This window comes from Chionomys nivalis, chromosome 17, assembly GCF_950005125.1.
Source record: "Chionomys nivalis chromosome 17, mChiNiv1.1, whole genome shotgun sequence".
Lineage (NCBI taxonomy): Eukaryota > Metazoa > Chordata > Mammalia > Rodentia > Cricetidae > Chionomys > Chionomys nivalis.
In genome coordinates this window covers 1,659,937-1,685,150 of record NC_080102.1, presented here as the reverse complement: position 1 = coordinate 1,685,150, position 25,214 = coordinate 1,659,937, and the positions used below count along the sequence as shown (strand labels likewise).

Below are 25,214 nucleotides of genomic sequence, written 5' to 3'. Positions count from 1 at the left end.
TCAAACCCAGGGCCTCATCCGTGCAAAAGCTTGACTACCCAGTTCCCTAGACTCTTGAGTCGAACTTGTCAATGGTCATAGTTGCATACCGTATGACTGAAATTTTTTTCAGAGAGACCTCTCAGCTTTTTGTTCATAACAAAAACAGCGTGGGAGGCGGCACATAGGGGTCTGGCGTGGGTCACAGTTCTTTAATACAAAGTGTTCAATTAACACATTGAACAACTGAACATATTCCAGGTACAGGAAAAGATGGAAACAGATTATTAAGATAAGGTAAACAGACCGCCATCCACATAACTGTATCATTTTAATTCTTGTTTCAAGCTGCACACTGTAACAGATGACAAAAGCAGCCAAGACTCCTGTGGGAGTCAACAAAAACAGCTGCAGTCCACGTCCAGCCAGGCATAGATCTCATAGAACCCGAATTCACACCTCAATGGCAATTCTTGCAAACCGATACTGCAGAGAGCCGGGCGGTCGCAGCAACACCAGGCCTCTTGTGGCTGCCGGCTGGCTGGACAGCATTTCCAGCAAGCCAGTCACACTAACAAACCCTAAGGCTTCTCCACAGCCCACAGCCATAGAGAAATCCCCCTGTGTGACGAAGCCCAGGAGGACTCTGGAGCAGTGTGATGTCAGTCCCGGGAGGGGGCCTGACCAAAGCCCCCGTATCAGAGCTTCCTGCTCAGCTGTGGGTGCCCCTGCCAGGCCCGACGAGGCAGCGAGCTCTCGGCTCTGCCTCTTCTCCATTTTCTTCTTTTCTTTCTCTTTCAGAATCAGGCTTTTGAATGGGTCGCTGTGTCTGGATTCCCGGGGTCCATGGTAACACGGATCCCGGCTGAGCTGGAGCAGGTCCTCCTTGGACGGGACACAGATCATGGCGCGAGGCTCGGGGCTGCCCTTCCTGAGCAGGGACAGGCTGACCCACACCAGGGCTCTGGGGAAATCATCCAGAATGGACAAGTAGGCCTTTCTAGTCAGTTCTCGCTGGCCACTGCAGGGAGCCCGCCTGGCCTCAGAACTGGGCCCACACCAAGCAGAGAGTTGCTTCAGTAATTTCCTACTCCTACGTGAAGTAACAGACATATAAAATTATAATTAAAAAACATTTAAAGCATATGATATATTTATTTATAACTAACATTCCTCTTTTCATGTGCCTGCCATTCTGAAAAACTTAAAAAACCGTGCCAAACTTAAAAACAAAAATTTTAGAATTGGTGCAGAAAAAAATAAGGCTTATAGAAAAATAAGACAGATCTTAGGGATATAATCAAAGCAAGAAGATAGAGTTTAAGGACAAAGAAGGATATAAAATGAGGTGAAAGAGGAGCACTATTCAAATGGGAGCACATCACAGCATGCTGAGAAGCGGAGCTGAGTCCACAGCAGCATCAAGGGCGGTGATCCCTGCACATGGATGCTGCAGCATCACCATGCTCCCTGAATATGGACGCTGCAGCATCACCATGCTCCCTGCACATGGACGCTGCCGCATCATCGTGCTCCCTGTATATGGACGCTGCAGCATCACTGTGCTCACTGCATCTGAACGCTGTGCTCCTTGCACATGGACACTGTGGCATCCTCGTGCTCCCTGCACATGGATACTGCAGCATCACCATGCTCCCTGTATATGGATACTGCAGCATCACCATGCTCCCTGCACATGGACGCAGTGCTCCCTGCACATGGACACTGCAGCATCACCATGCTCCCTGTATATGGACGCTGCAGCATCACTGTGCTCCCTGCACATGAATGCTGCAGCATCCCCGTGCCACAATGAATGACTGATGGCCCACCCACACCCACTAATTCCCAAGAACTGGAAAGGCTAACTCAAAACAGAGGCTTGTCACCCATTGGGGTCCCTGGTTTAGGACAATATTTCCAATCATCTCATCAGTTAGTACCGTGTCTCAAATCGAAAACTGCTTCCCTAGGCCGCCTATCACACATCAAAGAACCAGCTCCCTTTCTCAGAAAGTCACCAATCAGCATAGGAGCAATATTAACTTTCACATCCCAAAGCACGTTCAGTACAGAGAACAGTTCAATGGATGTGGCAGCTGCCTGCACTTACCGCAGAACACAGAGCCGGCTGGCGGCGGCAGCGGCGGCGTAGCTCTCACTGGCACCGTGCTCTAAGACCATCTCGGTCCCTGCCTGTGCTTGACAGCCTGTGTCTTCTGGCTTTGCGGGGTGGTTTTCAGACATGTCTGCCTCATTAGACTGGCAGAGCTCTTCGGGGACACAGGGCACTGCGAGTTGTCTTGGGTTGTCTTGAGCACCAGGTACTGAGGTTATAGGAGATGCCTCTTGGGCCTGAACCCTGGACTCCCACTCCTGAGTCAGCTGCTCCCAGGGACAACAGAAAGGTGCCAACGTGCCAAACTTAACATAGTTAGGCCTTTTGGCGGGAGGGCGTCTGGTGAAAAAAGAAATCAATTGTAAACAACTGAACAGTGGAGAATTCAAACAGCCAAGACCGTTATAACACATCTGCAGCCAATACGCACACACAAGACTCCCCAAGGAATGCATGATAAAGATCACCAACCCTGCTCATGAAGCTCCCTGTTTCCTCTGGTCTTTTTTGTTTTGTTGTTGCCGTGTGCGTGCATGTGTGTGTGCGTGCAGTACTGACCTGCCTAGAGCGCACTACTGTCCACCAGGCTGCCTGCAAACTCTCAGAGATCCCCCTGCCTCTGCTTCCCCCTGTGCAGGGTGTATGCCGCTGCACCCAGACCTTTGGTTTTTAAACAGATTCCACATCTACAAATGTATGAGGCCTCTGAAAACTAAATGCAGTACCGCAGTGCTTACCCTGAGAGCTCCAATCACGGTGCCCCTGGGGCTGGGCAATGTTATCCCTGGAGATGCACAAGGGTCTCCCTCACTTCTGACCGGAGAACTGCACTAACTGTGAGTAAAGAGAAAGACTGTGTCCTGCAAACTTTTGTTACGGGCAGGGTACCTGGAAGGATGCACAGGAAACCGACACTGTGTGTTTGGATGGTAGCAGGAACATACCGGGTCAGAATTCAGGGAGAAGTTCCGCTGTAAACCACAGGCCCCTGGAAAGACTCAAACTACTGCAGGGTTCTCAACCTTCCTAATGCTGCAACCCTTCAGAAAGGTTCCTCATCTTGCAGTGACGTATTATAAAATTATTTTCATTGCTACTTCACGACTGTAATTTTGCTGATATTACAAATCATAATGTAAATATTTGATATCCAGAATATCTGATATTCAGCCCCTGTGGGGGTCTTGACCCACAGGTTGAGAACTGCTGTGCTAACTGGACCTGTCGTCAAATCGCCTTCTAAACATTTGTGTTTATATTTATAGACTAGCGCTGCTCTCAGCCACAGTCAGAGGAGCTTCTTCTGCAGTGGGTGACAATTAATGCAGTCTTACAACTTGCCAAAGTACCTAGAATAAGTGAGCACAGCATGCTCAGCCATAAACAGCACAACTACATGGCCCCTTCTATGGCTCAGGGAACTGTGGTGCAGACAGACACAGAACCGAAGGAGGGAATGGATGCTATGCCACGCCGTCTTCTGGACACGGCAGAGCCACACATACTATGCCACGCCGTCTTCTGGACACGGCAGAGCCACACATACTATGCCACGCCGTCTTCTGGACACGGCAGAGCCACACATACTATGCCACGCCGTCTTCTGGACACAGCAGAGCCACACATACTATGCTACGCTGAGCCACAGCAGTCATGGACACATGGAGACCATCCATACAAGTCCTGCAAAGAGCAAGCTTGTCAAAACTACAGCAGGATCTGGGAGGGGCTCACCAGGCCCTCTGAGGAGCTCCTAGCAGTTAGTAGTTCCCAAGAAGGGGAAGTCATTTTCTTCAGTGGTGCAGCCATTGTTAAGCTGCCCATGTTCCAGTACACAAGTCTATACCTATACAGACAGCCCTAATCAAAAAACAAGAAAGGACAGGAAAACAGGAGGACCTGGGAAGAAGTCAGTAGGAACAGGGAGGGGGGTAATAGAGGACAAGGGGGCAGCAAATACAATGTATGAAATTATCAAAAAAATAAAAAGTAAAGAAATTAACATTGGTTATTCTAAGGAAGAAAGGAGGGAGGGAGGGAGGGAGGGAGGGAGGGAGGGAGGGAGGGAGGGAGGGAGGGAGGGGAGGGGAGGGGAGGGGAGGGGAGGGGAGGGGAGGGGAGGAGAGGAGAGGAGAGGAAAGGAAAGGAAAAGTAGAGTCTCCATAAAGTCCGGGACAGACGGGTCTACTCTGTGCCTACAAGAGCCATGGTGTCTAGAGGGGTGTTGGATCCAACAGTAGGCTTGAAATAAATGTGCTGGATGAATAAATGATTCAAACAAAAATACACAGAGATGTATATTTTCAATGACTGAAAAAGTAAATGATTCTATTTCATGACACTGAAAATTTTACGAATTCCAAATGTGAGCGACCATACATAAGACCTGGCTGGAACTCCACCTCGCTCCTTTGTTTACATCTGTGGCTGCATCCCTGCCATGGAGACCAGGAGTCTACAAAGCCAACACTGCCATCATCCGGCCCTTTACAAAAGAAGCTTGCCAACATTTGGTTTATGATCATTGTTTGTTGATATGGAAACCAACACAATATATGATTAAATGAAAAGGTCAGGTCTCAAAATAGTATGGATAAACATTGATTTTTATAGAAAAATGTGCACTTTTGGAGAGAATACATGAAAAAGTCTAAATAGTGAAAACTCAACTACAGTCCGGGAGGTACACAGACACACAGCGCATGACTGCTGGAGACCTGGTGCAGGATCAAGTCACGACTCAGCCACTAAGTCACTCATCTGCCTATCTCTCAACAAACGGGCCAGACCCCTGCCTGTCTCTGTGGCTGTGGTAACGAGCAGGGATTCCCGACTTAGCCTTCCTGGTGCTTCCAGCAGAGTCACCGCAACATTCAACTGTCTTCTCCTTCATCAAACAGCAAACATTAGTGAGGCCAACTGCACACCACCTATGGCTGGATCCACAGGCACCACTCACGAGAGGGAGTTTCTGTGCTTCCGAGAGCCAACAGTTTAACGGGAATACAGAGTCCTATGGTCCACTTCTCTATATATCAGAAATAGAGGCCCTCACCACTCATTTCCAACGAAAGATCAGAGACTACAAGGATAAATACTAAAAGACTAAAAACAGCACATGTCTGTTTGGACGGCAGAACGGTAGCAGTATAAAGTGTTCTACCCACCTCCATGGTTTCATTAAACGCTTATAAATCAGCCTTTTAAAGCAGAATCTCCACAACAGTGGGGGTGGGGTGGGGTGAGATCTATTAGCAAGCATCTGAAATGCTTGTCTGCAGTTCAGATGTCCATCACACAAGTCAGAAAGTAACCGAGAGAAGGGCTGGACCATATGGGCCTCCAAAGGCCAACAGAGAAGCTCCTGGCTGAAGCACTGTCTTCTCAGCCACCTCTTGGTAAGAGAGAAAGAACTCAAAGGGAAGCAATTGCGAGGCTCCCCAAGCCATTAGGTGATTCAAACAGACACTTCTCCTTCCTGGAGACAGACCAGAAGAGTAGTCCCTTCCTTACCTTTTGTAGCATTCTAGAAGATCCTTAGCTTGATCTTCAGCAAACAGAACCCCAGCAGGGCAGTCAGGGAAGTCACCTGGGACGTTAGGTGATCTTCGATACTGAGAATGCACTGTCGTCTCCTTCAACCCCCCAACTCTTGCACCTCGGAAGATCTAAAAGAAACGACAAGAGGCCCTGTCGGTTTACTGATTTGAAATTGTTTAACTGTCTTTATAAGCTACAAGGATTAATCCTAAAATATTAAAATGAGAAATAAGCTAAAAGCCCATCAAAAAGGTAACTGGTAAATACATGCTAGGATAATCCTATAACCAAACACCACACAATAATGAATGAATGGACTTCAATACACGTGGAAAAATCCTCAGTACCCAGAGAATAACACAGGTTGCAGAAGCACATAAATAAGGCATAGAGACTAAAAACATGTACTTTACAGAGATACATGCATTTGATAAAGGTATGAGAACATGCACGGAGGAAAACAAACACCAAAATCATAATGGTGTTACTTCAGGAGCGGGGAGACTGGTGTGCCAGACGTGAAGCCCTGCCAGTTCTGTACGCTTAATTTTCTAAGTGGGACGGCAGGCCAAAGGTGCACAGCCCGTCAGTACATAGGACCTTATCTTTTCTATGTGAATGAAATAATGCCTAATGGTCTGGGGGATGTAGCTACACGAGAGCGTGCTTCCTAGCCTGCTAAGACCTTCAGTTCGACTCCTAGCACTGAAGAAAACAGAAAAAAAAATCCCTAATTAAAAGAAATTATAAGAAATTAAGTGGAACAACTTAAAAAAATAAAATAAAAAACCCTTCCTAAATGATAAACAGACTGCTCCTTGCACTAGGCATAATTGCCAAAAATTAACTACCTGCATGAGACCAGCAGTCTGACGCCGGCACGCCTCTTACCATCTCTAGCAGAGTCATGCTTAAACTAACCGGAAAATACACACAACACGGATTTTAATAAAAATGTTGGCTACAGTTAGGAAGACCAGGCAGGTCTTGAACTCAGAGATCCGCCTGCCTCTGCTGGGACTAAAGGCGTGCACCACCACCACCCAGCTATTGTTACTACTATTTAAAAATAAAATCATTCTACTTCAAAAACTTAGTATTGTTTATGACTAGGGTGTGGGAGGTGCCTGGGAAGAGTATGTGGGACAAGGGTAGACAGGTGCATATCAACACATAAAGCAAGCGCATATGGAAATATCGCAGAGTAGCTGTACAATTAATACATTAATCACTGTGTTTAAATATTGCAACCATTGGGTGAAATCAAAAGGCAACTTACAAATGGAATCCAAAAAGCCATGCCCCAACCCTTGGGAAGGAGGACATCCCAGCCACTTCCCCAGCCCAGCCGGTCTTCGCCAGTCACTTTTCCTGGCTGTTGGATCAGAAGAATAGGAATCTTGGATTCATGAGGCCCTAAAACAAGCTGTGACCCTGGCACCAGCAATTCACTTCTCATCCGATTTAAATCCTAAAGGGGAAGAAAACAAGTCAATATAAACAGTCACTGTCTTCTAGACCTTCCTTCTAGACCTTCCTAGACCTTCTAGACCTTCCTAGACCTACTATCTTACTAGATCTTCTAGATCTTCCTAGACCTTCTAGATTTGTAGACCTTTTAGACCTTATTAGACCTTCTAGATCTTATTATGCCTTCCAGACTTTCCTAGACCTTCTAGATCTTCTTAACCTTCTAGATCTTACTAGACCTTCCAGATCTTACTAGACCTTCTAGACCTCCTATATCTTACTAGATCTTCTAGATCTTCCTAACCTTCTAGACTTTGTAGACCTTCTAGACCTTATTATACCTTCCAGATCTTCTAGATCTTCTTAACCTTCTAGATCTTACTAGACATTTTAGTTTCCTAGACCTTCAAGATCTACTTAGAACTTATTAGACCTTATAGACTTTACTAGATCTTCTAGATCATCTTACTAGATCTTCTAGATCGCCATAAAAGGAAATTTACAAAGTGAGTTCCAGGTCAGCCAGGGCTACACAGAGAAATCCTGTCTTGGGGTGGAGTGGGGGAGAGAATATATAAATAGGTACATGGGACACTGAAACATAAAATCACTTTGTAGTCTCTAAGACAGTGACTCTCCCCGTCATCCATGATATTATCACTAATCCTGGCATGTTAGTTACCTGATCTGAGATTTTATTCTCTGTGACACTCCTACAGATATCACGGCTCCAGATGAAGCTGTGGGCACACTCCACGGGCACGCCCTCCAGAAGCAGCTGTCTAACTTGTTCATTATCTAAGAGGGAAGAGAAAGAGCCTTCAAACCACACTTTCTCTCCGTCAGTCCGAACACTGGCAGACGGCAGTGACGGGCATGTCCCAAACTAGAAGACAAAAACTAAGTTATTCTTATAGTTGGTTTCCTAGCCCTTGAAATAACAAAGGCTTTTCTTTGATATTTACTTCTGTGCAGACACACAATTATAATACTAATAATTATAAGTTGCCCCTTGAATTTGAGATAATCAATTTCTAGAAGACACTTTCCGTTACCCTCGGTTCTCTTAGAACTAACTTTACTGAGCTCGTCACTCCAGTCTGTAAAATGCACCTCTCCGTTCCTTTAAGGAGAGCAATGTTTGTGAACTGTCCTTAGAATATCAGAAAGGAGGGTTTTCAGTGATGGACACTTCCACACCATCACTTAAACATAACAGAAAAAAGTCCTTCAAATCTATGTTGTCAGACTGAAGAATTAAAAATCAGCTGGTGAGCCGGGCGGTGGTGGCGCACGCCTTTAATCCCAGCACTCGGGAGGCAGAGGCAGGTGGATCTCTGTGAGTTCGAGACCAGCCTGGTCTACAAGAAAGAGCTAGTTCCAGGACAGGCTCCAAAACCACAGAGAAACCCTGTCTCGAAAAAACCAAAAAAAAAAAAAAAAAAAAAAAATCAGCTGGTGAGGAGGGGACAGCTATTGTTCCAAAACGCCAACACGAAACTCACTCAAAAGCACATTCCTGTGTGGGTCTGCGGCTGCGGAAAAATAAGTTGGGAGTGACTAGGCACTGGCACGACAGATTCCAGGGAGGACAAAGCTGCAGAGAGAGGCACTAATGTCTACAAACGCTCTTTCTCCTGGAGACTGAGCAGCAAGGCCTAAGGTGCCGTGAGAGTGTTCACGAGCACTGGAGTCCATGGCTGCCCTGTACTGTGAGAGTGCTCACGAGCACTGGAGTCCACAGCTGCCCTGTGCCGTGAGAGTGCTCACGAGCACTGGAGTCCACAGCTGCCCTGTGCCGTGAGAGTGCTCACGAGCACTGGAGTTCACGGCTGCCCTGTGCTGTAACTGTGCTCACAATCACTGGAGTCCACAGCTGCCCTGTGCCGTGAGAATGCTCACAATCACTGGAGTTCACGGCTGCCCTGTGCTGTAACTGTGCTCACGAGCACTGGAGTCCACGGCTGTCCTGTGCTATAACTGTGCTCACGAGCACTGGAGTCCACGGCTGCCCTGTACTGTGAGAGTGTTCACAAGCACTGGAGTCCACGGCTGCCCTGTACTGTGAGAGTGCTCACGAGCACTGGAGTCCACGGCTGCCCTGTGCTGTAACCGTGCTCACGAGCACTAGAAAAGGAAAATATGTCTGCCCACCTGCCATTCTGAAGGCAACCAGACTCCTTCATGGCTGTGGTGGTGGCAAGGACATATGGCCAAAGAGTATTTCAAGAGCAATTTTTAGAATGAGCTACACATATAATGTAGCTCAGAATTTTCTTTCTTCCCTTTTGTTTTGTTTTGTTTGCTGCTAGCCGGTGAGTGAGAAGCCAGAGTGCACGCTTACAACACACACACTTAGAACATACCCCGCCACTGACCCCTACTTCCTGCCTCCGAGGCCAACATTAAATAAAGCAAGCTCTTCTCTAGCAAGAGCCAATCCAAACAATCTATTGAAGCATATTGGTGACTGCTACAGACAGTGAATGAAGGAGAGCACACAGCACAAAGGTGGTTTGGGGTTTTCCTTCCATTTCCCCAGTGCTGGGACTCGAACCCAGGCCTGTGCGATGTCAGGTACGAGCTCTAGCGCCACCCTACACCTCCAGCCTCAAAGACCGGTCACTTACACAGTGAACCGCTGTTAATGAAGCTGAGAATACAGCAGGCTCCTAGGAACCTTTTCCTCTAAGAGCTGCCCAAGCTTCAGTTTATTAAGAAAATATGGAGCTTGTTACCCAAAGCAGGCAAACTCTTTCAAGCTAGAAACATTTGAGTCGATTTTGCTATTGCTGCCTGTTCAAGTCAAAATGGACAGAGAACAATTTCGGATATAGGCAGCCTGGGCAGAAAAGGAATTAGGTCTGAGCTGTCCTACTGCTGAGTCTTCTAAGGACTGATCTTTCAACTGACCCAGCCCCCCGAAAGTGTACTTCTACCCTTTGTTTTGACTCAGCTTGCTATGAGAAAAAATACAGATATAATTAATTACTAATTCAGCTAATTCACATGAAGAGTGTACTCCTTGCCAGTCATTTGACTCATGCCTGCAAACCAAGCACTCAGGATGCTGAGGCAGGAATACTGACATGTTCAAGGCCACCCTGGACTTTATAACAAGTTCAGGCCAGCATAGCTACATAGAAAGTCCTTATCTCAAAACAACTAGGGACTGAACTAGGGCCACACACATATAGGCAAGCATTCTACTGAACCACATCCCCAGCCCGAAAGTATACTTCTTTACGTAGCTCAACATCAAATAAAAGTATCTTCATAGGAATTACAGTACTTAAAACACGTTCTAATGATCACAGCACTCAGGAGACAGAGGCAGACAGAGCTCTGTGAATTCAAGGGCAGCCTGCTCTACAAAGGGAGTTCCAGGCCAGCCAGAGGTACCCAGTGAGATCCTGTCTCAAAAAAAAAAACCAAAGTAATAGCAACAAAAACAGGCTGGAATGAAATCCACGACAGTGTCTAACAGTGAATCTTACAGTAGAATCCAGATCATGTTTCACAATAGACTTTAATCTTCTTTAACCGATTCATGCTAAACCTGTTAGAAAGGGTGTTAGAACTGCCCGTCCAAGCATAGATAACGAGGTAGTGAGAGGGATGCAGAGTCCACCCGTGGCTCTGAAGTGACCACAGCTCCACACGTAATTCTCTGGAGACCCTCCCACTTACGCGGTTTCACTAGACCACTGAATGAGACAGCCACAGCAAGGCAGTCTTAGGCTCCATGGTGACTAACTTACCTATGAGTCTTCAGATCCTCAGTCACCTTTTATGTGGACCTCTGACGAGGCCATTTATTGGTCCCTAGTAAGCTAGCTAACGACATGCAGAGAGGATGGAAACAAAACTGTGAAGTTGTTATGACACACTTAAATGTCCTCCCAAACTCAGAAGCTAGTTTCAATGGCTCTCCTAATTAATGTGTTTAAATGACACCATGCCAACTGCAGCCAATCCTGGATCAGTTTAAAACTTTAGTCAGTCCCAACCCACCTCCCAGCCAAGTAGCTCGTGTGGGTCCCTCTACTCTGTCAAAAGCATGTGGTCTGATACTTCAGCACCTGGGATGGCCTTGCCAGGATTCGAACCTGGATCATCTGTATGGTCAGACAGAGGCTTCCAAAGAGCACAAGACCAGCTGCCGGTGCGTATCCCTTCCTCACAGCTAAAGTCTAAAGCTCCAGGCACCTGGGAGACTAGAGAGAGACATACTAGAGAAAACTGAGGACTTTGGGGAAAACATTAAACTTGAGCAGCTAGCTGTGTGGTTTACACCTCCCTCAAAGACACTCTCCATGCCACGTCCTCAGACACACACCTCATGGGACCCAACAGCTCGACCAGGAACATGGCAACACCTTACCTTGGTGCCTTTCTGGATGCGGCAAAGCTCTGGACCGCTGTGGGGGCAAATTTGTTCTCGGATCCCTCACCGTCAATCCCAGAATAGTACCTGCAGGAATTTCCGCTGGTGAGGAGACTCCTTCAACAGAACAGAAACAGGGATGCGTTAAACAGAAGCTTATATAGAGAAAGGCTCGCATGGGGCAGGTGCGGCTCAGTGAGCAAAGGCACCTGCTGGAGGCTGATGATCTAAGTCTAAGCCGTGCGGTGAAAGGAGAGGACTGAGTTACACACACACACACACACACACACACAAATACAAATAAGTAAATGTAAAAAAATGTTTTTAAATCACAATATGTATCAAAACAATCTTGGTTATAGTTTGAAACCTTTCAGATTTTTCCTAATGAAACTATTTTCTTGGGGAAATTACTTTAAAATACGTATCACCTTTCCCCACTAATTTACTCAGAAAATAAATTAACGCTTTAAAAGTAAAGTTTCTTGCAAAATAAAATTTAAAGGACATAAAATTATCTTCCAACATGGATTGGCAAGTTTCTCATCAGCTACACATACAAGAGGCAGTAAGCACAGACATTGGGTGAGCTCCTGCTTGGCCGCTCACTTGTAACTTCAGAATGTCAGTGACTTAGAATATGAACAACCTTATTTCACAGGCATGAGCACAATGCCTCAATCTTGAACTCCAGCTTCTTACTTGCTTCTCCAGTTACATGACAGCAAATAAAGGCAACAGAAAGCAAGACTACTCACTGGGGCCAACTGCCAACTTCTCTGCCCCACTCCCCACTCCTCCCTTCCCCTCCTCCCCAGCACAGCAGATTCTCCCTCTTTCTACCTCCCAGCAACTGAAACACGGCTTCTTGTCTTTGATGAAGGACAACGCCATCAGAGCTCTTGCAAGTGTCGCTCCACCAGTGATGGGCTGTCTCCTCTGCATCCTCTTCCCCCTGGAAAACAAGAACTCCTCCTCAGCAGCCAGGCCTAACAACTGGTGAGTCAGTCCTAATGATCGCTATGTTGTACGAAGGTTGTAACACAGTTGGCTCCAATCCCTTTGTTTCTGAGCGTGAGAATAACTCCTTCACCAGGAGCAGCAGTGAGGATGCAACTTACTTGATAGAAATTACCACCAGACTAACACTCTAATTAGAGACGTCACACTTTTCAAAGACGCTATTTAATCAGGCACCGCCACTCTTCCTTGTGCGCGCTTCCTACGGAGGCGCCGGCCCTCCCCCACTCACCACCTCCTCTCTAATTTAACAATAAAATGCTCCCTTCTCACCAGGCCAGCGCTGTGCTACTCTTAGCAACACTGGATAAGATGCATACACACTTCACTAACGCCCAGGCAAGGCTGGGATTTGGCAAGGTTTCCACGGTGCTTCAAGTATGAGATACGTGACAGTGATTAGTGCTGGACCCCAAAGTGGTAACTTGTAAGACGGGGCCACCTGACAGAACACAGGCAGCAGAGCTAGGTGGTGTGGAGCACCGGCTCCAGAACCAAACCTGAATTCACATCTTTACTCCATAACTTATTAGCACATGGAAGATCCTATGCTAGGCACTATGCTAAGCCCTGGGGACAGAACAGAGGACAGAACCGGGCAGAACCGGGCCTGCCGACCATTATGAATCGCAGAGGCCAGTGAGAGACACAAGTGTTATAAGCACAAGAACCAGACTATACTAGTAAGCAGAGGAAAAGAAGAAGCACAAGGAAGGGTTCCAGAGGGAATACAGACTGCATGAGCCGGGCTGAAACTTAAACAACGAGGAAATTTTAGCCCAGCCAAGAGTAGCACAACAGAATGTTGTTAAAAAGGCAGAAAGGAAATAGGTACGAGTCAAGGGAATTGAAATGACACATTCTAGACCACAAAAAGCCAGCACGGCCAAAGGGTGAGGAGAGATTAAAAGTCTAAGATGACACAGGCTACACTACGGGATCTGAGTTTTACCTTAAATTACATGAGAAGCTACTTGAGAATTTATCATCTCAACAAGCAGTGAATTGACTGGGTTTGGAATATAGCTCAGGGACAGCTACAGCGACTGCCTGTCTAGCAAGCAAAAGGCCTGGGTTCCATCTACAAAAAGCAATGCAACAGAAACAAAAAGTGAATAAAATGTTAAAAGATCGCTGTCCATCCTGAGCAGGAATAACAAGGGAACGTCCTAACTCCACTCCAGGACTCCAGGCTGAGACAGCAGAAGGCAAAGGAGACAGAGAGGGGCTGCTGTCGTGTTTGTTGAGCAGGTGAGCCTCAGTTTGATTACTGTCTTTGCCCACATCAAATCTGAGGCTCACCTGCTAAATCAACTGACTAGGATGGAAAATAAAGAGATCTGAACCCAAAAGGAGACCCCTAACCACACCTCATGCTCTAGACCAGCACTGCCTATACGGCAGTCACAAGCCACAGAGAGAATTAATCTTAGTTAAAATTTAAAAAGGTACAAATTCAGTATCTCAACCATTCAGTTACATTTTTAAGTGTTCAATGATGTCATGTGAGTGGTGGTTCTCAATCTTGAGAACACAAAGGAATATCTTCCCTGCTTCTGATCCGAAGTGCTGAGTGGATATACTTAACTTCCCAGAAAATCTATCATAAGCTAAACTAAAAAAAAAAAAAAAAGAAGGAAAGGGGGGAAGAAAAAGAAGGGAGGAAGAGAAGAAAGAAGAGGAAGAAGAAAGAGGAGGAGGAGGAGGATGAGAAGAAAGGAGAAGGAAGAAAGAAGGAAGGAGGAAGAGAAGGAAGAAGAAGGAAGAAAGAAGACTAGCAGACAATTTCAGAGATTTTTTTAGAGGCATTCCATTGCTCATCAATGAAGGGGATATTACCTTCTATAAGAACCAGAAAAGCAAGAAAAATCTATAATTTAAAATTCAATTTGGCTAGCTGGGTATGATGGTGTAAACATTTAATCCCAGCTCTTGGGAGGCAGAGGTAGGCAGATATCTGTGAGTTCCAGACCAGCCTGGTCTACAGATCGAGTTCCAGGACAGCTATGGCTATAACAGAAAAACCCTGTCTCAGAAAACAAAAGAAAAAATTCAATTGAATTATCACATCCATTGAGATTTAATCTTCTAGAAGTGAAAGTTTAAAAAAAAAAAAAAACTTTGTTAACAAAACAAGTTGGGAAATACACGTTTAAGGAACAACCGATGGGTTATCAGATCATACGTTAGGCTTACAGCTCTGCCTGGACCAGCACAACAGTCACATTTACTCACTGTGTGTAGAGGAGCAGCCCTCAGCGCCGAGGTCAGGATGCAGTGGGAAAGAGGACCGATCAGCCGGAACCTGTTCATCTCCATCGTCAGATCACTGAGAAAAGGCCAATAAACAGAAATTCATTACTTATGATGTCTATACCACTGGCAAACATTGGGACAAGACACAGCAAACATAGCAGCACACAGGACAAGGCAGCCAGCATGACTCAGGAGGCAGAGGCAGGCAGATCTGAGTTCAGGACAGCCAGGGCTACACAGGGAAACCCAGGGAGAGCGAGGCCTTCCGCGGTGAACGCAGCTCCTACCTGATGACAACCCCTGTAGGAAGACAGACCCAGGAACGCGGCTGGCACGGGTCTCTAGTCCCATCGCCAAGAGTTCTCTTGGTGCGTCGAGCGCTCTCTGCATCGTCTTTCCTTTTCCTTTTCTGGCCTATGCTGTCATCAGCTCGTTCAGGCTGACTTTCCTCTTGGTCTGATGTCGGGAGTGGGTCAGGAACGGAGACACCTGAGCTGACGGGTTCTGAGCACTGGCACACTGCTCTCAACTCCTCCAGGACAGCCTACGGAGTCGTTACACGTGGACTTTAGATCCTCGGACTGTGAACACACACTCACTGCTCCTGCAGAGGACCCGGTGTCTCAGCACCTACACAAGGGCTAACAACTGTCTGTTACTCCAGTTCCAGAGAATCAGACAGCCCCTTCTGGCCTCCCTGGGCACCAGGCACATACATGGTGCACAGATATACATGCAAGCAAAACACCGACACACATAAAAAAATAAATACATTCTTAATGCCGGGCGGTGGTGGCACACGCCTTTAATCCCAGCACTCGGGAGGCAGAGGCAGGCGGATCTCTGTGAGTTCGAGGCCAGCCTGGTCTACAAGAGCTAGTGCCAGGACAGGCTCCAAAGCTACAGAGAAACCCTGTCTTGAGAAAAATAAATAAATAAAAATTTAAAATAAAAATTAAAAACGTGTGTGTGTGTGTGTTTAAGTTAAATGCAGTGTTACAAATTGAATTGGTGGAGAAGGGTATATTCATTGTGGTAATCATTACATTTTATATACATATATATATATATCAAATCACCATATTCAAGGTAAACATAGCCATTCTTTGTTCAATAGTTTTAGATAAAAAGAATTTTTTTAAATAAAGGAATATCAATCAGGTATGGCACATGACTTTAATCCCAGCACTTGGGAGACAGAAGCTGACAGATTACGCCAATCTGAAGCCAGTTTTGTCTCCATGGCAGATGCAGGACAGTCAGTGCTACATAGGGTCAGTCTCAAAAAAAAAAAAAAAAAAAAAAGGATAGAAGGAAGGAAACAAAATTTAACTGATTCATTAGTAAAAGTATCATACCAAACTGACAGTCAAACTTTTATACCACTGAAATTTCTAAAAGATCGTCTTCCGGTGGTAGTTAAGAATGTAACAGTGGGCAGATGAGACGGCTCCGCAGGTAAACAGGACTGCCACCATTCTGAAGACACGACTTTGATCCCTGGTCCCCACACGGTGGAAGAGCGGATTCACACACGCCGTCCTCTGGCCTCCACATCTATACCCACACACTGTATAATAAACAGAATGCGACAGAACAATATACCAGCTTAAGAGTCGGATGAAGCCAGATCCACAGCTGCCTATCCTCAGACGTATCCCCTGGGGTCTTCCTAGGCTTCCAGAGAAATGTGACAGGCCCCAGCGTTTCTCTGGGATACGTATTTGCCCGGTAAAGCACAAGACTCCCTTGTCGCTTTCCAGACAAGCAGTGAACCGCAGCGAAGGTCAGTCCTGCAACAAACACAAACAAAACCCGTGACTTCAAGTGCTCGCGAGCAGCACTGTTTCCTGAGGGCCGTACTATTAACCACTGTCGGTCTCCACGAGAGAAGAAGCTTTAGTTCCTTCATTTAAGTTACAGCTTAAAAGAGAACCAGACACACAGAGAGCTGTCCAAAAAGATTGGTTAAATGAATGACTTCGTGAGTTTCAAGTTGTCTCCACCTAAGTTCACTCCACAGAATAATGACTCACTTTACACAAAAGAATGCTATTAAAGATTTAAGTATCAACTCAACCTTTCTTACGTTAACACACGCACTAGGAAGAATATCTCACACACTGTCATATTAAAACTATGAAATGTTACAGTAGACACTCATCCAACAAATTTATGAACACACGAAGATTGAACAGTGCCCGGCTTTGGAAGCGATTACCTGTGTCTGTGCTACACATTTGAGAAAGCGCCCTCAGTATTTCTTCCTCTTTGCCCTTCAACTCCAAACAACAGTAATACGATACGTCCTGAACAAAGAAAAAACATAGTTAAATATGCTATGATGTGTTACGTGGCTTAAAAAAAATGCTAAGAAGCCAATGCTATATTAGAAAACCTGCTGAGAGATGCAGGAGGTTAAGAGCATGTACTGCTCTTGCAGGGGACCCAAGTTCAAGTTCCTGTACCCACTTTGGGTGGCTTCACAACTGCATAACTCCAGCCTCAAAGGGGATCTGATCTAACACCAGAAAAATAGAAAACCTGTTCTAAGACACAGATCAAACCATCCAAACTGCTTCCACAACTCAAAATCCACAGCCTGCCTATCACTATACATTAGCAGATATTCTGAAGCCAATCTGAGTTAAAAGGTCAAAATGAATCTTAATTTAATTCATAACATATAGAACTCTGACATTAGCAATGAACTTGCCCTGTCTCCCTTCCATGCTGTCCTGGCTATGCCAGTCTGACTAACGCACAAGGAAACCGAGAGTACAATCTTGCTACTGTAGTTAGGATGAAGAGAGACAGGGCTGAGTACTGAAGAACCCTGAAGAACTGTGGCAACAGCTACAGCCTTCCCTACAACCTCACAATCGGTTCTACCGTTCCCTGCATTGCAGGAGAGGGCACCAACACACCAAGATGGCTATTTGTGTAACGCTACATGGTTCAGCAGAAGCAGCATTCATGCCGGGACCACTGACACCCAGACCAACCCTAACCACAGCAGCTTGAAACAAGCCCATTTTACTCAGCAATCAGAACCAAAAGACAGAATTAGAGCTGTGCTTTGGACAGATCCCAAGCAATCTCTACCATCAGTGACCCAGAAAACTTCCTGCCAACAACGGCGCCCTCTCAGTTATCCGTGACCAGATGGACCTTGCTCAAATTTGTATAACCAGACTCCCAGCTCAGTAGCTGTCTGGTGAGTTACCCAGACCTCCGTAACTTAGTCTCCTCGTCTATAAACAGAAACTTCCTACCTCATGCTGTGGTGGTTGTAAGGACTGAATGAGTGGACACACGGAATGCATTGAAATAGACTGTCCTAGTCCAGTATTGACTAGTATGAGACCCCGTCTCAAAAACAAAGAATGGCACACATCCCTTAGATGCCCATCTCTCCCGCTAAGGCTGCTTCATCTCCAGCACACAGCCGTGTCCCAGTCCTCACAGAAAAGACTTATCACAATGATATTCTTTGGAACAATCAAAAGCAAGTTCTGGGAAGGCTCCCAGTCCAGCAGCAAAGCACACCTGAAGGAGGCAGAGGTTCGTCATGGCGCGGTAGCTGGCCCGATGGCTCTTGGACGTGGGCCTCTCCCCGAGGCAGTAGCCCCACCTCTTCACCATGTGAAAGCGTTTGGCATGCCAGATGTGAGTCTCCAACCATATGTTCTTCTTCTGTCTACGGTTAAATTCCAGCGTCCGGTTTATGTGACATCTTCGGGCTTTGTGGCATTTATTTTTTGAAAGTTCCTTTTTCTGATGAGCAGCTTTCTCTGCCTACAGTTTAAAGAAGAAAGGCTGACCCTGTTGGTAAGCACCTCAGGCCACGGCTGAACGTTAGTTCAAACGACTATAACACATGGGGTGGAGACCTCAGGCCACTTTGCTTAACTGGTTGGTTTGGAGTCTTCCCCACACTGGTCAGAGAGGGAGACAACGGAAAGTGAAGATTTCAGAGGCAGGAAAAAGGAAGCAAAGATCTAACACTTGCTAATGGGGCAAGCCTCATCTTTTATGAAGATACAATACTTATAAAATTTCAACACACAAGGCTGGAGAAATGGCTCAGTGGTTTACAGCACACTGTTCTTGCAAAAGACCCAGGTTCGATTCCCAGCACCCACACGGCGGCTCACAACCATTTGTAATTTCTGGCGCCCTTTTCTGACTGTCTGGGCACCAGGCATGTACATAGTACACATACACACATACATGCAGGAAAACACTCATACACACAGAACAAAGTAAACAAATGTAAAAGTGTTCAACATAGTAGCACAAGCTTCCTGTGGCTATTAGCAGACAGCAAGATCAATCAAACACTAGCTTCTTGCTTTAACCTTTACATAAGAAATACAGAAATGGGGTTGGAGAGATGGCTCAGAGGTTAAGAGCATTGCCTGCTCTTCCAAAGGTCCTGAGTTCAATTCCCAGCAACCACATGGTGGCTCACAACCATCTGTAATGGGGTCTGGTGCCCTCTTCTGGCCTTCAGGCATACACACAGACAGAATATTATGTATACATAATAAATAAATATTAAAAAAAAAGAAATACAGAAATGGAAACACCAATTCATTCATTTAAACATGCTACATTTTGCTAAGAAACAAACCTCACATTTGATTGATAAATGCAAAATTCCTGGTTAGTTTTCACACTTAAATCTCTTCTATTATTAAGCTAAACTTCTTTGAAAACAAACTCTTTATAGTTTGTAAACCCCTTGAAAGATAAGGATTTCAGCTTGCTGGATTCTAACCCGCTCCCAGCACAGTACCAACACACTGTAGGCATTTCATAAATACATCTTGATGCATATAGTAAAGACGGGTAGCTTAGACAGTTTTAGAGTAAAGCCCAAACATAATCAGATCTGTATAAAAAGATTAAAACCAAGTTCAAACTGCAATCCCAGCACTGGGGATGTAAAAGCAAGAAGATCGGTTTAAGTTCCTCCTTAGCTACGGATCACATTTAAGACCAGCCTGTGCTATGTGAGACCCTGCCTCAAAAAGGAAGGAAGGAAGGAAGGAAGGAAGGAAGGAAGGAAGGAAGGAAGGAAGGAAGGAAGGAAGGAAGGAAGGAAGGAGGGAGAGGGGGGCGGAGAACAGAGGGGTTCCAAATGCTGTAATTTAAACTCTTGGAGTGGGATAGGGTCTCACTATGTAGCCCTGGCTGGCCTGAAAAATCACTACATAGACCAGGCTGGTCTCACACTCAAAGAGCTCCCCTTGCCTCTGCCTCCTGAGCCTTGGGATTAAAGGACTACTAAGAGCAGCTATAATATCTAACTACCTGCTAATGTATCTAGAGAATGTGGACAGGGCTAGATAATCATCAAAACAAAAATATTCAAGCAAAGTTAAAAAAAAAAAGTTAATAGTAGGTGTGATTTCTTTCGGGCCAACACTTGTGAACCCTTCTGGGAACTACCAACCTAAACGTTAACACTAAGTGGATGCCCACCTCTTTTTTGGCCAACTCCTGCAACCGTCTAGGAAGGCGTTTGACATTGTGGCTCATGGCTCTTCGCCGCATGTGCCGTGGAAGAGTCTGGAAAACCAGCGAATTCGATGACTTCTGGGCCACAGCTTTTAACATAGCACTGATTTCAGCAGCACGTGCTTGAGCAAAAGTAGAGGCTGTAAGGGAAATAGCAAGGTCACTACTGGGTTTCAGCGGGATTGGATCTGAAACGAGCGCTTACAGCCAGACACCACGACTCCCACGAGTAAGCGCCAATACTGGTCATTTCTGTGTTGTAGTCCCTGGAGAAGATTCTTCAGTGTTAACGCTTTTTTCCAAGTTTTCTAAAAGAATTCTATTTTCAAGCTAGGAAAAATTTTTATCTTCCTAAATATTCTAGTCCGTAAATAAGGTTAGCCAACTTTGGAGTTGTGAAGAACAGAGACTGTAAGCTGTACAGTCATGGCACAGAATCACAACCTGTGCTTCCTATCTCTTTAGCTGTGCACTGTGCTGTGTGTACACGGCTACATGCACCCAGATTCATACGTGCAGGGGCCAGAGGAAGACATCTGTGTGTTCCTGTCACTCTCTGGTCTCCAGCTGAACTGGAATCTCACTGGTCTGGTTGGACTGGACTGGCCAGAGAGCTCCCGGGGTCAACCATGCCCAGCTTTTCACATGCGAGTGTCCCAACCCCTAATCACAATCGTTCTTAATCACAATGCTCACAAATGAAAAAAACAAAGGGCAAAACTTTATTAAGAGCTTGATTTCAAGGGGGTCATCACTTTCTGCTTTTTCAAAACCTGTAATAATTATTATTGGTTTTTTCGCTGAAAGCAGAATCAGTGTCAAGCTTCTCTTTCTGCATGTATAACTGGTGCTAGTGAAACAAATTCATCTAAAACAGAAATATCAGAAAGCACACCTAAGTCACGTTCACAGAACACAGAGTGTAGGTGACGGTGGGGACGGAGGTGTTTGTGGGGATGGAGGTGATGGTGAGGATGAAGGTGGGGATGGAGGTGAGGATGGAGGTGATGGTGGGGATGGAGGTGACGGTGGGGAACGGAGGTGAGGATGGAGGTGATGGGGATGGAGGTGACGGTGAGGATAATGGTGGAGATGGAGGTGACAGTGGGGAACGGAGGTGAGGATGAAGGTGGGAATGGAGGTGAGGATGAAAGTGGGGATGGAGGTGAGGGTGAAGGTGGAGATGGAGGTGAGGATGAATGTGGGGACGGAGGTGACGGTGGGGACGGAGGTGACAGTAGGGATGGAGGTGAGGATGGAGGTGAACCTGGAGGCCAGGCTTTCAATCCCGGCTTCTACACCATGTGCTCAGCCTCTGCAGGACTTTCAGAGGGAAAGGGAGAAGGAAGTTAGGGGAACAGCTTACAAACAGATTGATGAGAGGACTCAGAGAATCTGAAGAGAGAACACCAGCCTAAGGATGTAATGGTGGGAACTCAGGCTAGAGGTGAGCAGTGGTTAGAACAGAGAGGGGGGAGCCAGGCAGGGCAGCAGACGGCAGCGTGCCGGCTCTAGAAACAAAGAGCTCAATCTCCTTACCCACACCTACCGGTTATGTATTTGGGGATCTCCTGGGATGTGCCCTCAGGCCCCGCTTTCCAGCCTCCCTTTTTCTTAAACATGATTTTGGAGGAAGATTGCTCATTCCCGTCAGACTCAGGGAGCAAGTGGGGGCTCATCTTGTTCTGCCACTGCTGTGAGGTTCCAGAATGAAGTTCTAGGAAGTTTTCAAAAATAAAACAAAAGAAATACATTATGAGAGGTAGGATTACCATAGAGAATTAACCTATTAACCCTACAACCATAATACAATTTTCATTATTTGCCCATACTCGTGTGTGTGTGTGTGTGTGTTGGTGTGGGTGTGTGCACGCATTTATGCATGAGCACAGGTTCCAAGGACTGAACTCAGGTCTCCAGGCTAACCCACCAAGCACTTGTACACTCACAGGCCCCACTATCTTTTCTTCTAAGAAGAATCTTGGGTAGCAAGGTGACTTTCACAAGAACAAGCCCAAAGTCACAAAGTGAGTAGGCAGCACAACAGGTACTCACGTCAGTGTGACACAATGACAGATACAGCCGATGATCGTGTCAGTATGACATATTGACAGGTACAACAGTAATCACATTGATGCGCCAGGTCAACAGAAACAAGGAGATTTTCTCCTTTGAGATTTCCAATGTAATATGAATTATTAATCAAAGCCCTATAATTGTTATGGTATAAACATCTGCAGACAGGAGAGGTCAGGGAGAACTGCACAGGGTTCCTGGCTATTCCATTGGAATGTGAATTAGGCCTCTATAACCTTAAAACACATTGGAAGGTTTGTCACTGTGAGCTATAAATGAGATAATATTTGAGAAGGCTATACCACATAGCAAAGTTGCAGAAGATCCATTTTTAGATCAAATCTAGAGCTTAAGAATTTAAATCTAGCCGGGCGGTGGTGGCGCACGCCTTTAATCCCAGCACTCGGGAGGCAGAGGCAGGCGGATCTCTGTGAGTTCGAGACCAGCCTGGTCTACAAGAGCTAGTTCCAGGACAGGCTCCAAAACCACAGAGAAACCCTGTCTCGAAAAACCAAAAAAAAAAAAAAAAAAAAAAAAAAGAATTTAAATCTAGGGGCTGGAGAGATGGCTCCAAGGTTAAGAGCACTGCTCTTCCAGAGGTCGTGAGCTCAATTCCCAGAGACCTCATGGTGGCTCACAGCCATCTGTAATGAGATCTAGCAAAAAGTAATTTAACTCAAAATAAAGTAGAAAGAACACTGTGTGCATCTTACCTTGTTTTTGAGATTGGAAAGGTCTCCCCGCTCCAAAATTGTGCTTTCCACCTCTTTCAGCCCTAAAGCCAGAGGCTAAAGTCACATTAGTGGGCTGGTTCCTCATTTTCTTAGCATGTTTTCTTTCTTTTGCATTCGACATTTCTGGAAAGAAAGCAATACACTTAATAGACGGAGAGAAAACTCTTATTTCGAAAATAATGAATTGCCAGACATAGTTGTTCACATCAGCATTTGGGAGGCAGAGGCAGGATGCTCAAGAGTTATCCTTAGGCACACAGCATGAGAACAGCCTGCCTACCTGAGACCCTATTTCAAAACACAACAAAAGGATTTAATTTTAAAGCGGGCCAGCAAGATGGCTCAGCAGGTAAAGGGACTTGCTGACGAACCTGATGGCCTCCATTCAATCCCCGGGACCTACACAATGCAAAGAGAGAGTCTACTCCTTAAAGTTGTCCTCTAACAACTACATGCTCACTGTGACATACCCCTAGGCCCCCACACTAATAAACACCAAACGTAAAAACAATAAATTTAATAAATGTTTATACAGCTCAAAATTTGATGACACCAAAACATTACCATAGTCATCTATAGCAGATATTCCAAAAAAGCCATGAATGGTATCCATACCTAAAACTCATTTCAACAGAAACACACATGAAGCAGAGGCCCGGATCCCTCATCATCCTTCAGCCTTGCACACATGGAGCAGAGGCCCTGGATTCTTCTCTACTCTCCCACGGACAGAGTAAAGCAGAGGCATAATGACCAGCACTGCAGTGATGGCATGCCAATGACGGCATGCACGCTCCACTGTGGGATAAAGGACACCCGGAACCCTTAAACTGAGGTGATGGAATTTAGAGGCAGCGTTTGTGTTCCAGTCCCTGCGTGGCCACTTACTGCCACTTACTGTCTCCCTAAGCCTTAGCCTCTCTCTGTAAAACAAGAGACGAGCACCCACTCTCACGGTTTCTGTAAGTACTGGATAAGAATGCAGAGGGCAGAGTAGTGTGGCATTTAGTTTCCATGTGTTAATAGCTACACTGAAGCTGGACTTTTCCAATCTGGGTAACCAGTATCCTTAAAAACGTTTTTGCTGCCAGGCAGTGGTGGCGCACACTTTTAATCCCAGCACTTGGGAGGCAGAGGCAGGTGGATCTCTGTGAGGCCAGTTTGGTCTACAGAGTTAGTTCCAGGACAGCTAGGGCTGTTACACAGAGAAACCCTGTCTTGAAACCCACTCCCCCTGAGAAAAAAAAAAAGCTATTGAGGGGGTAGATTTGAGACAGGGTCTCTCTGTGTAACCTTGGCTACTAGCCTCATACCTACAGAGATCTGCTTGCCTTTGCTTCCTAAGTGCCAGGATTAAAGACATGCACCACAAAAAGAGGAAGAAAGGAAGGAAGGAAGGAAGGAAGGAAGGAAGGAAGGAAGGAAGGAAGGAAGGAAGGAAGGAAGATGGATGAAAAAATAAACAGGCACATCTACTTCAGAAAGTGCAAATTGGTTTTTATCTTTAATAAATAAACTCAATAAATCTTTAATAAATAGTAAATTTACACCAAATACACTAAAGAACTGCTTTAAAATAAACTTCTTTATGATATATTATCGGTAACTGATTTGTACATCTAGATCATATATCGGCGTCGTGAGTGGGAAAACGTTGAAGCCCTGAGCTAGAGGAAGATGACGCCCCTGACACCGGACCCCAGTCGCCCTGAAGCGATCTTGCAGAGAAAGGAGGTAGGGGATGACGAAAGGCAAACCATACCTCTGCTTAGTTCCCCCCCGAATGACCCACCCCGTCTCTTTAGGGAACCAGAATGGGATACAAGTGCATTCCCAGCGTGAGTTCTGCCTGGCAGAGCAAGGACGAGCATAAAGCTCCAGGGAGCGCAGCAGCCAGAGGCTCCGGGCTAGAAGAGGACCCGCCCGGGCAGCATGGACCTCGGCATGAGAAAGATGCCCTGAGCCGACCCCGCCACTGCAGGCCGGCGTGCGGCCCCACACGCGGCCCCCACGAGCTGACGAACCCCGCTAGGCACCAGCTCCTCAACACCAACCTGCCAAACTCTCTGAGGGTTCCGCGGGTCAGAAAGCTCCCGCCGCAGCGGCT

The 25,214-nt window shown here is 46.0% G+C and overlaps 1 protein-coding gene across 1 annotated transcript; it reads right to left on the bottom strand.

Moving 5' to 3' along the window:
* Positions 1-291: 291 nt before the first annotated feature.
* On the bottom strand, positions 292-25,213 carry Pop1 (POP1 homolog, ribonuclease P/MRP subunit). Its single transcript, XM_057792058.1, has 16 exons — positions 25,162-25,213; positions 23,087-23,230; positions 21,847-22,014; positions 20,262-20,437; positions 18,321-18,569; positions 16,993-17,080; positions 16,377-16,564; positions 15,059-15,315; positions 14,751-14,844; positions 12,339-12,450; positions 11,493-11,612; positions 7,791-7,906; positions 6,918-7,109; positions 5,612-5,766; positions 2,093-2,437; positions 292-1,072 (listed from the first exon to the last, which is right to left on the bottom strand). The coding sequence occupies exons 2-16, from the start codon at positions 23,226-23,228 to the stop codon at positions 433-435; spliced, it is 3,042 nt and encodes a 1,013-aa protein (XP_057648041.1). The 5' UTR covers positions 23,229-23,230; positions 25,162-25,213; the 3' UTR covers positions 292-432.
* Position 25,214: the final 1 nt, after the last annotated feature.

Bases quoted from the DNA above. Each gene is read 5' to 3' on its own strand.
- Pop1 (XM_057792058.1), bottom strand. From the start codon at position 23,228: ATGTCGAATGCAAAAGAAAGAAAACATGCTAAGAAAATGAGGAACCAG. The intron at 15,316-16,376 runs GTATATTGTTCT...ACGACTCCGTAG, and splicing joins TTCATCCGACTCTTAAGCTG to GCTGTCCTGGAGGAGTTGAG. The intron at 7,110-7,790 runs GTAACTAACATG...CTTCCCCTTTAG, and splicing joins AGAATAAAATCTCAGATCAG to GATTTAAATCGGATGAGAAG.